The sequence below is a fragment of the Kogia breviceps genome, chromosome 13, assembly GCF_026419965.1.
Source record: "Kogia breviceps isolate mKogBre1 chromosome 13, mKogBre1 haplotype 1, whole genome shotgun sequence".
In the NCBI taxonomy this organism is placed as follows: domain Eukaryota; kingdom Metazoa; phylum Chordata; class Mammalia; order Artiodactyla; family Physeteridae; genus Kogia; species Kogia breviceps.
Window position 1 is genome coordinate 66,598,055 of NC_081322.1, and position 12,200 is coordinate 66,610,254.

Genomic DNA, 12,200 nt, shown 5'->3' on the forward strand with positions numbered 1-12,200 from the left:
CATTGAAGAGTGAAAATTGAAAGAAAATTATTTTTGAGCACATAGAACATTTTAATGTGTCAGTCAAAAGAAAAACAGACAGCTGACCCCTCACTACAACATAAATCAGTTCTCAAATGCGTATCTATGTAGGTAGAAAGAACACTTTTCTTTACCACATTTGTATGTTTCACTCTATATAAGTAAAGAAATAGAATAGCTATCAGTATTTTTAGTTGAATTTTAAGATACTTGTGAGTGATCTTGTCATTTGTAGGTTTTTTTTTTTTATTAACTGTGGTAAGAACACAACATGAGATCTTAACAAACTTTTAAAGTATACAATTCAGTAGTGTTAACCATAGTGCAGTGTTGTATAGCAGATCTCTAGAACGTATTCATCTTGCATAACTGAAACTTTATACCCATTGAATATTAACTTTCCATTTCCCCCTCTTCCTCCCCCCACCGTGCAACCACGATTCTACTCTCTGTTTCTATGAGTTTGACTATTTTAGATACCTCATGCTGGTTTGCTTTCAGAGTGACAAATGTAGTTTTGATCAGGGCAAGAAACAGGATTGGCATGTAAGAGGCTTGTTATTTCTTTGCCATGTGAAGGGACAAGAAGGGAAATGCAGCGTGTCACTGCCCAGCCACTGCCTAGCTCGACCCCTGCCCAGGAGGGCTATGGGGAAGGGGATGGGTTGTTGTAGGACCCTCAGGACTGGGGAGGCCACCAGGGATTCCCAAGCTCCCTTTAAGAGGGTGAGGTCTTTATCATCCTCACAGGGATGAGTTTTTGAATGAGATTGTGAAAGATTCGAGATGTAATTCCTGAACAGCAGATACACACTGCCATGGGCCACCCAAGTCAAGGGTGGTTTCAGAGGGGATCTGGAAGCCAGAGTAGAGAGTTGACAGATCTGTCTAGATAGGATGAAACATCAAAACACAGTGGTCTCTACCAGAACCTATAAAGGAAAAACTTTTTTTTTTTTTTTAAATCTCAGCCCAAGAGTCATATAAAGATAAAGGCATTTGAGCTTGGTGGTGACAGCATGGGCTCTTGAGTTGCACTGGTTGGGTGTAAATCCTGGCTTTACCACCTCCCAGTGGTGTTGCCTTAGCTACTTCCCTGGGCTTGTGTGTGTTCTCTGTGTAAAAGCAATGCTAACAGCACCTATCTCGCTATCTCGTAGTGTGGTTGTGCTGATTAGACAAGAAAGATAGAATCCATGTAAAAAGCTTTCAGTGCAGGCAGCCGCATAGTAAATGCTGGGTCCAGGTTAGCTGCTGCCCTCCTGGAGCAGGGGACTGATGACGACATCCAGGCTTCCACTAAATAATGTTGACACGGCCAGGACCCTGAAGGGATGGGTCATCAACTGGGCTAGCTTCCTGAGACAACAGTAGCAAGCTTACTTCCCCTTCTTGCCCCTCCTGCAGCCTACTGAGAACCCCTAGTTGGAAGAGTTCCCAGCAGAATGTCAGCACGAAGGTCACGAAGCAGGGGTCAGACCATCACGGAAAAATGCATTACTTCCAATGCTAGCTTTGATTTCTTGTTCAGGATGGAGGCTTCGGACTGCCTTCCTCTGAAGGAAGGACTTGGCAAAGATCTTAAAAATAAACTTTTCATCCTGTATTTGACCGCGGGGGCCTTCCCTTGACAGTGCGCAGGCTCCCAGCAGATGTTTTTAGGCCCTGCCTCTCCTGTAGATCCACAAGAAGGTCCTACCACGTCCCTGTCCATGGTGGAACTTAAAGAGTTGAGGCTGCAGGTTCCCCCAGCCCTCACTTAGACGCCCCACTCTTTTCTGGTGACTGGAAACATCAGCAGATTCTCCAGCATAGCAGGGGGATGGAGACTGCTTTGTAAGGACCACAATGGTCTCCACTTCAAAGTGCTTTTGATAAATGGCAGTGTGCAGAATCACTCCTCTGTGCTAGCCTGGACCTGGCGTGGGCACCAGGTTGAAGGGAGTAAGAATCCAACTCTTGGGCTTCCCTGGTGGCGCAGTGGTTGAGAATCCGCCTGCCAATGCAGGGGATACGGGTTCGTGCCCCGGTCCGGGAAGATCCCACATGCCGCGGAGCGGCTGGGCCCGTGAGCCATGGCCGCTGAGCCTGTGCGTCCAGAGCCTGTGCTCCGCAACGGGAGAGGCCACAACAGTGAGAGGCCCGCGTACCACAAAAAAAAAAAAAAAAAAAAAAAAAAAGAATCCAACTCTTGCAGCTGGCCAGTCCGTGGGTAAGGACATCTACACGCCAGTCTGCTGAAAGAAGCAGAGTGATCCGGGAGCAGGACAGGCATGCAGATGCCAGCACCAGGGGCTCACTCTTTCCAGTGGCACCGATCAGAAAGCCAGTGATAAAAACACCTTGCAAAGTGCTCTCCTGCTGAGAATAGTGGATCTTTTATCCATCAGGCTTGGCTGCAACTCAGAGTACTTCCACCAGTCATTAACTAGAGCTCTGGGCTCTCCGTGGCCATTCCGTCTCAGAGTTGATCATTCTGAGGAGGCTTGAAAACATAACATCACTCTTGGTGGCAAGAGATAAGTACATATTACATGGCTAAGACAATGTTACATGGCGACCTTTAGTACATATTTAGCTCTCTGCCAGGCACCGTTCTCAGAACTTTCCCTGTATTAGATCATATACTCTGCACAACAGTACTGTTGAACTAGCCACACAGCTAGGACATGATAGAACCAGGAAGCAAGACTGGTCGGTATGACTGAGCTTTTGGTCTTTATACCCTGTAGCACGTGCTGTCACAGTTTGGTTGTGGAAGGGACACTCACAGGGGCCCTTACACTTGCCCTGTGGAAATCAGTGGTAATTCTCAAAGGGCCTACCTTCCCCTCGTCCAGACCATTCCCGGGTGTGAGCACCCTTCAGACACAGTGTTGAAGTTAAACTAATCTTGCCTTTTATCTTTAAAATAGATCTTTTCCTTAAGAGAATAGTATGCCTCAGTTCGCTACCAACAATAACTAAAGATCAGAACTAGAGACGGGCTTATACAAGTTTGCATAGGTTCCTGTATAAGGCTGACTATTTTCAGTAGTTACTTGATTAAACTTTGACTTCTCTTTACCCTCCTGAAACGAACTCTCTTACGTATGGGATACTTACAGTTGCAAAGCATCAGAGGCCCTACTTTTACGTTGGTAGTTCTCTTCAAAGGCTGCATATTCAAATCACCTGGGAAGTATTAGCAAAAATAAGATGCCTAGGGTTGCCCTCGAAATTCTGAGTTTTTTGGTCTTGGAGGGACCTGGGCAAAGAAATTTTGTAAAGGCCTCCGGTCGATTCTACTGCAGAAGTCAAGTTGAAAATCACTGCTCTGATAGTTACTGTTCTCTCCAACAAGCTGTGTTGTAAAACCATATTGAAAGGAGCTGTGATGCTCTAAAGCCTCAAGTGTGGTCCACTCGGCAGATGCATGGCAGCACCTGGGAGCTTGTTAGAAATGCAGGTCCTCGGGCCCCAACCCAGACCTCTGAATAAGAATCTGCCTTGTAATAAGATACTCCGTGGGATGCGTAAGCCTATTAAAGTTTGAGAAGCACTGCCACAAGTGAATATTGGTATAATCTCATTAAAATGAGATCTAAAGATAGTGTTCTGCTGGCTTTATAGACCTAAATCCCAGGCAAGGTCTGCCATGCCTCTTTGCCATGGCCAGTCGAGCCCCCTCCACGAAGTAGGGATGCACACACAGCAGCAGAATCCTCTCAATGGTGGCCCCTAATAAGTGCAAGATTTTGATTCTTCTAATTTCCCTTGTCTTTCATCATCTTCTCCTGCCAAATCATCTCCACGTTTTCTCCTTCCCATTTGTCATTGCTTGATGTATATCAAACATATCTCTTAAAACGCTTTAACGGTTTAAACTGCCACAGAGCTATCCCACTGTTCCTTCTGAGTATGTGTTTCCACCAGTAAGACCCACTGTCAACCTTTAAAAACATACCTCTGGGTTTCCCTGGTGGCGCAGTGGTTGAGAGTCCATCTGCCAATGCAGGGGACGCGGGTTCGTGCCCCGGTCCGGGAAGATCCCACGTGCCGCGGAGCGGCTGGGCCCGTGAGCCATGGCCGCTGAGCCTGCGTGTCCGGAGCCTGTGCTCCGCAACGGGAGAGGCCACAACAGTGAGAGGCCCGTGTACCGCAAAAACAAACAAACAAACAAACAAAAACCCCAAAAACATACCTCCTCCCCGAATCCATATTTATGTAATCTGGCATAAGACGAGCATGGAGTACATCTATTTATATGAAAAGCATAGGAACAATTTATAAATATAAGCTTTATGGATCAGTAGTTACAGCTATAGATTATTAAGTGCATTATGTATGGATAATTTAAGAAAGGATAGTAGTGGACTTATTTGAAATCATTGTTTACTTCAGATACACATGATAGGTATAAGTATTTTTCTTACATTGGCTACATTTTATATTTCCTCAAATTTGCAAAATAGCTTAGAACCTTTTGGTTTTTCACCATAGAAGTTGCTTAAGAAATACTTTTTCATCAACAGGAAACATTAATTACAAAAGAGAGTTATACTGCCACAAATATAATGGTATTCTGTAGACATAGTGAAACCCAATGATTTTGCAGGTTTTTGCATGTTCTTAAATGCTTTCCACCTGCTAAAATTAGCCTTTGAAAAATCTGCATCTCTATTTTTAAAGCAGGACATTTCAGCCTAAAACTACCACTTAGCTCCTGGAAGCTTTCTTGGTTGTAGCTGAATTTCTCATAAAAATAAGTCTTTAACTTCAAGAAAAAAAATCTTTTCTCCTATTGTCACTTTTGATATAGCTAGGGAAACAATTTATAAAAATACCTTAAAGTAAATCATTTAAAACCCCTGTGGAAATGTTGGGAGAGAATCCACGCACTCTCTTCTTTCTTACTCTGTCTGCATTGACTGTTACTCAAGAATAGTGTTTACCCTGGAACCTGTTGATCAGGAAATGGGATGTGTGCTTAAGTATGAAAAATGAGTCTGTTTTCCCAAGGTACTGCTGAAACTATAAAAGGATCATTAAGCACTGAAAATGTAAATAAGAGGGCAGCCTTCATTTGTGTGTCTAACTTTAACTTGCTTAATTAAACTGGAATAATGACAGTTTTTCAGAATAGGATCTTCTGTGATGCAGGAGGAATAAGAAATATCAGCCGAATTTAGAATTGGACAGTTATGAAATATCCAACATGTGTTTTCTGTTTAATTTCATGAATTGTCATTACTAAAACTTTGTATGGATACAAAATTGTCTTCATTGGTTGAAAGCTGGACCCTAAGTATTTCTCCTACTATTATGCCCAAATTAGCAGGTGTGTTGAGTGTTCCAAGGATAGTTACCTTAAGGTAGGAAAAAGCTGTCAAAGTAAAACTCGCCAAGGCCTTGGGGTTAAAGGAAGAGGTAGTGCCATAACCAGAAGCTCTGTGAAGCTGATCTGAAGATGGTTAATGATATTGTTTCATTGGTAAGATTTGGAGCATATTCTCATGCCTGCTGAAGGCTGCTCAATGGGATTTTTCTAAGTGAGAAAGCCTTGTTTGTAAATGTGTATTTGCTGGTTTGATCTTAGTCATGGGAAACTTCCAGTCTTTGATCCTGTAGCATGTTATCAAGTTCAAGCAGAGTCTCTCTCAAAGACCTTTTTTTTTTTTCTTTAAGGTTTTTACTTTCAGGAACCTCCCTTTTTTACTCTGTCCATCCTCCATCCCTCAGTTCCAAAACAGTGGTTAATAATGGTAGCTACTGATGGTTGAGTTCCTAGGGCATGTCAATAAGCATTGTATTTTTCACACATTCTCTTTTAATCTTTACCATAACCAAGCTATATAAAGAATCCCAGAGAAAGGGAGGTTAATTTGCTTGCCCAGTGATTTTTAGGCCAGGAAAGCCCTAAGGTGGATGGGAGGGAGGGGTCTCCAGGCTGGAGTCTGATTGCACGCACTCCACTTTCCACATGCTTCCTTTGTAAGTAAGCTCCTCCCACTGCCATCTAGACTTATTGTATATTGATTTGTTTATAAATAAAAAACAATACTGAAGAAATATTTTTTTAGATATTCAAATCTAGGCTTTTTATATTTCAAATATGTGCTGTTAACCACTATGCTATACGGTTGCTTCCTGGCTACCCTCAGTCTTAGAAAATGTTAATGAAATCTTGCCATATTAATATAGCAACTGACTGAAATTCTTTGGATTCTTATCCACTTTGGACCTTTACCAAGGCATTTAGTTAGAGAATGGCTGCATGGTGGTTTTACATGTAAAGCAGAAGTATTGATACATTTTACTTTTTTTGTGACCGTAGATTCAAGTGACCAGCAGGAATATGCCACTTTCTTGGGTATCTTTACATATTGATACTCAGTATATCTTTTCTGAACATTACGTTATCCTCAGAGGATATGGAGTTCAGCAGTAGTTCCACTTGTTACGTCAGGGAACTTAAAAATCACTGAAGCTCAAGACCTGCTGCCAAAGATTCTGATGTTATGGTTCTAGTTGTCACTAAAGTATTATTTTAATTGGGCTGACTTCTCTTTCCTTTTTTTTTTTAATCTAATGTGGAAGCATTATTTCTGAGTCATACCTCAAATAAAATATTTTACAATTAAGGAGCAGTTAGTCTCCAGATATAACCCGGAAAAAAAGTATACAGATGACTTACTTGATCCGTTTGTCCTGGAAGCATCTTATTTGTCTTGTTCTCTTTAAGACTGGGAGGGGTAGCCCCACCTCCTGGCAAGAAAACCGACCAAGGAAGCTGACCCATTAAACCAGCTGAGGCTACTATTGAGGAAACCCCATTCTAAGGAGCTTCTCCACTTTTCCTTCCAGAAACTTTCTTTCCTTCCTCGTGGGCCAGTCTCTTTGCTGACTCTGGTTTGACTCCTCTAAGGTGTCTGTTCTTTGGCTACTTACTGCCAGATAGGCTTTGAGTGAACTAGTCCTTTGCAAGACATTCTCCACTTTCCTTTAACCTCTGACTTGCATGGCTCTTGAAGAACTTAGTTGGAGTTAGAAGACACATTGAACAATGCAGAGATCCCCGCTACTTCATTTTGGGTTGGTTCACTGGACAGAGAGGCTAGAGTTTGGTAGACCCTGTGTAGACAAAGCAGAAGTCTCTGCCTGAGAAGGTGCAGGCATTGAGGGGCTGAGGGGTCTTAAGCCCTTTTAATATGCCAGCTGAAGCCAAGAAGAACATGGAGGAGGAAGAAGGAAGTCACAATCAGTTTTCCGTAAATGCCTTGGCACTTTAAGAATTTCCTTGTAAGTTGAGATCCAAAAGGAAAACCAGCAAATTTCCCTACCCCAGCATGGGATCAGATTTACTTACACAGGTATTTCTTAGGAATAATAAAACAACTTCAGTTCATTCTGCCTGTGTGTATGTATGTGTGTGTGTGTGCCTGTGTGTTTGCATCAACAGGACCCATTTGATGAGGTGCCACCTGTCACATACCCACCTGTTACTGCTGTTTACCTGGGAACGGCAGAGCCACTGAGCTGTCGTCATGATATAACAGAGTTCAGACTTACAGTGATCATCAAAATTTCCTTTGGTTCTAATGTGATCCGCAAGCATTCATATAAGAGACATTTCGGCTTTCTTGTAGCTTACTTAATCTCTGATCCTTTCTATTTTTATCACCATAAATTGTCATCTCCGTAAAAATTTTCCAGTGGGAAACATACTAGCTCTTCTCTTTATAGAACTCATTAGTCAGTACCATGCACTGTTTTAACAAAGCTATGCCACTAACCCCATTCAGATAGGGAAGAGAAGGTAAATGCATAGTTCAACAAAGTGAAGGTCATACGTACTTTGTAAAGCTAGAGCAAACTTCTACTGTGGCAGCTTCTTTAAAATTTATTATCACTTTGGTTAATGTATATTGAATATCTGCTACATTCCACTGTGCTGCTTCATATTTAATAATAGTGATTGCACCGTGGTTGTAACCTAGTACTGTTATTTATCAGTCTGTTGACTCGGTGATGCAAAACTTGTATTGCTTATGTATGGCTTGCAAACTTGTGTTTTCTTGTTCTTGTTCCTTCTGCTTTTGGGGTCTGTTTTGCTTCATTAATGATGTATGTTTTTGCCCTCAGTTGTGTCTAGCATGCCATAAAGCTAGATGTCCACAAGTGCATGAAATGATCAAAATGTCCCTTACGAAACTCCTCACTGCCCTGTGTCTTCGTGCATTCCCTGGTGATCAGGGGCCTGGGGCTTTTCACAAGGTATTTGACTTGCCCTTTGAGCCTCTGGCAGAGGTGCAGGACTGAGGCTTTTTAAGTGTCAGTTCTGCACCATGAAAGCAAAGGGCATGAGGAGACAGAACTGATATAGGATATATGAAAAGAAGAAACTGATGAGCTCCTTTTCCAGAAACTCAGCCTGACTTTGGACATGGTGTTCTCTGAGCTTCTCTGATTCAGTGTGCTCATCTTAGCACTGCCCTGAGGTATAGGAAGAAAAACATTCACAAAGTGAAAAAAATCACTGCTCTTGAATTACAATGGTCAGATTTATAAGGGGAAATGTAGTTCTGCAAACCTTTCGGATTTACCAATTTATTATTAATATAGCAAGTTAAAGGAACTTTTCTGTAGAAGATGTCAGGATAACTGATGAAGCATTTCTTTCTGAGTACCTAAAGAGAGTGATGTTATCAGATACATGATCATTTTTATATTTAAAAGGATACCCTTTTGTCGTATTCAGTATTTATACTCCCAACTTTAGTAGAATGATCTCCTTAATCTTTTTTTTTTAAGCAGACAAAACACGCCTATCTATTCCCTTAATAAAAAGCCTCTTGCAATAAGTCATTTCCAGTGTTGTACATGTAGTAATAGCTCCTAAACATTAAAAATGGTGGTAACATTAAAATTCAAAGAAATACATTTGTTACTTGTGAAGTTCATCTGTTTACAGCACTGTTTGTGTTGCTTCAAATCCAGTTCTTCATGTGTGCTTTCTTTCTTGGGTCTAAAGGGACTGATAGAGTTTTTTAAGGGAGGATATAGATGGCTCTCAGTATTCAGGAAAATCATGTTTATGTTAAGTGTGTAGTTCAGCTCTCCAGATAGCTACTCTCATCTTTAGTGCATCTAAGGCTTAAAATTCCCCCTTAAATTTATAATGTCAGAGCTTAGAGATCTTAAAGATCAACAGTTATAAAGATTTCTTGGGAGAGTATAAGATTTAAAGAAAACTGTTAAATCCTAAGGTATATATAGTACGAGTGTGCCTAATTACACCGTGGAGAATTTGATTTCATCAAAGTGAAATACCTCACTCAGATGTATTTTCAGTTTTTAAACTATTTCATCACATGCAAAAGTAAAAGCCTTTCAAGATTAAAACGTGTTTTCTTCTAAGTATGTATAAATTGTACCTTCAGGTACATTATAATCCACGATTGTTTAAGAAAATGAATTAAAAACTGATATACCCTAAATGGTAGTTTGAAAAACAAATCTTTTGGAACTTGCTCTTATTTTTTAACTTAAAATGAATTAATCTAAGCCCACTTCCAAATACACTGTTGAGTTTTCAATGCTCGTTTGGAATATTAAGCATTCAGTAGGAGATAAATTAAACTGTTAGAAAATATTTACTTTTACCTACTTAATTTTACCAAGAAGGTTGTTCTAATGAGGCCCAGCAGAAAGGTCTAGCTTAAGCAGTAGCAGCAACAAAGGTTAACATTTAGTTTCTCTCTTGTTTCAGTTATCAGTCATCAAATTAAATTTGCCATTTGGGTGAGAACCCTGTATTTTCATTGTAGATAGTCTTGGAGTTACTCCTAGAAAAATAATTTAGGTGCATTAAATCCCCCTTTTTTTCTTTTTGTGGGACTAAATATGCTTGGGAAATGGAAAGGATAACATATCTTATGGAGAGGAAAAAGAGGGCAAATTTAAAGCATGCATTTATTGTCAATGCCCATTCCTATAGCTTCCAAAAGAATTAGAGGTCAATAAAATCTGAAAAGTCATGCCATTTAACATAACATCACCATCAAATGAGAGTTCTGTTTTGTTTTGTTTTGTTTTTTTCCAAATTGGGACTTCTCCATGCAGCAGCCATCAGGGAGTCTTCTCATGTTCAGCTAGACATTCAGACTCACAACACCCAAATAGACCACAACTGGCGTTATGTTCACTTAGCAGGATATAGGACAGGAAATAGAAGTAGGGCAACAGCAGGCATTTATCTTTCACAGGAGTCCTTGCTGCAGTCCAGAGGCTAGTTGCTGGCTCTCAAAATGTCAGCTTAGGAGCAAAAAGATGAGAGCCACCTTTGTGGGTACACAGTCACCTTGGCTTAGCGTCCCCAGGTTTCGACTATGTAGGAACCAATAATCTGTAACAACTGCATGAGCTCAGCTGGCAGAGGTCCCAGAGGGTGTGATCAATGACAACAGTCACCCAGGGAAACTTCTCACCAGGTTTTTATAGTTTGTTCACAGTTCTCCGCATTCAGATGCAGCTTAGTAATCCGGGACATTTTTACCCTAAGCCATGCTGCCTAGTAACTCAGCTAACTGTCCTACTTTTATCAGGTTTCCAAAAGAACACAGCTGGAGACTTAATCCAAGGTCAAACTTGTTTATAGAGGAGAAAGGGTTTCATTAACCCTTTCCCCACACTTCATAACTCAGGAGTTAAATTCTGTTCCTGTTTTGCCATGGAGACAACTTCTCCTGATTAATTTCTAGCCACCTGAGTTTGTTCTAGGCAGAATTATTTGGCATATCTAAAAATCACTAATTTGCATTCTTCTGTGTTGCTCAGAATAATAAGTTTTTAAGAGTGATAATCTTTAGGGAAAGATTACTTTTCCTATATGATTAAAAACAAATTCCTAAGGATTTAAAATACATATTTAGTAGTACTCATTGACAACTAGTCTTAAATCAGGCTGACTTTCTATTTAAGAGAGATTTTTAACATACTCTCTAATTAATTCCAAAGCATGTTGGTAATGAACTGATATCTACAGATCGTGTATGTTGCTGTCTTATTTCTTTACCAGGTGTGCATTGAAACATACATATGTAGCTGTCACCAGCGTAGTATAAACACTGCTGTGCGGGCAACTCTCAGTCAAATGCTGAGTGACTTGACTTTACAGTTACGACAAAGGCAGGAGAATACGGTGAGCCTCTTGGTACCCACACGTTCATCCCGGTCTTGCCAGTGTCTCTGTGTAACCGCATGCTAAGTGTCCCACGTCCTATATGCTTTCCCCTCCCCCTGCCAGGGCTGCTTCCTACTGAAACATTAGGAAGGGCTGGCTTGGTTCAGAAGAACATTTATTTATATAAATTAAACTCTTTAAATGTATCTTTGCCTGTTTCACTCCAAAGCTTGGAGAGTTATTTTTCCTTACGGTTTTGGTCATTTTCTTAGTCATTAATTTAAAATTCACTTTTCTTTTAAAATCATGTTTTAAACATCTCAGATTGAACAATTTTATGAAAAATATTGTGATGAATAAATACATCACAGACAGAAGTAAATTCAGAATTAAGAAAAATTACTAGCAATTAATTAATTACATGCTTTGAGGCTTGGTGTATATGTTTCTGTTTGTGAAATAAAAGGCTGGGGCAGGAGGTTTCCCTTCACCTGCTGGTGCCGTCAGGGAAAAGCTGAATTTGTCTTCTCTCTGTCATCAAAGCCCACTCGAGCTTTTTGCTCTAAACTTGAGCAGATTGTCTAAAATGGGCATTCCTGGGAAAAAATGTAAATGTAATCAGCTTCTTGTATATGTTATCTCCTGGGAATGTTAATTGAGGAGATGATTCCTCTTCAAAATTGGTGTTTTTAAAAAAATGCCTCTAATAATTCAGATTAAACTTCTTTTAAAATCTACAAGAAGTATTCTGATATGAACACTTTATTAGTTATTTTTTAGAATAGGAACTCTCAATGGCAATGCAAAATATCTCAGAAATTAATTTTACAGAAATGAAGAGCTCATTTCTAATTTTTAACTTCAACTGTTTCCTAATTTTTAGAAAATCATGGCATTGAGTGAAACCTTAGAGATTATCTGGTCACATTCTTTTATTCCTCAGAAAAACAGCTGGGGAAGATGAAGCCCAGAGAGATGAAATTGAAATCTAAAATTAATGAGCATATCAATGAAA

The 12,200-nt window shown here is 40.3% G+C and overlaps 1 protein-coding gene across 3 annotated transcripts in view; it reads left to right on the plus strand.

Annotated features, from left to right (window-relative positions):
• Positions 1-12,200, plus strand: part of ARFGEF3 (ARFGEF family member 3) — a 184,517-nt gene that overhangs the window by 76,460 nt on the left and 95,857 nt on the right. For 2 of the 3 annotated variants that reach the window (XM_059083390.2, XM_067010901.1), the window contains one exon: positions 11,081-11,203. The exons of the other annotated variant lie outside the window; for it this stretch is intronic. In XM_059083390.2, coding sequence (XP_058939373.1) covers positions 11,081-11,203 — 123 coding nt within the window. The remainder of the gene's footprint in view (positions 1-11,080; positions 11,204-12,200) is intronic. 3 annotated transcript variants of the gene reach the window in all.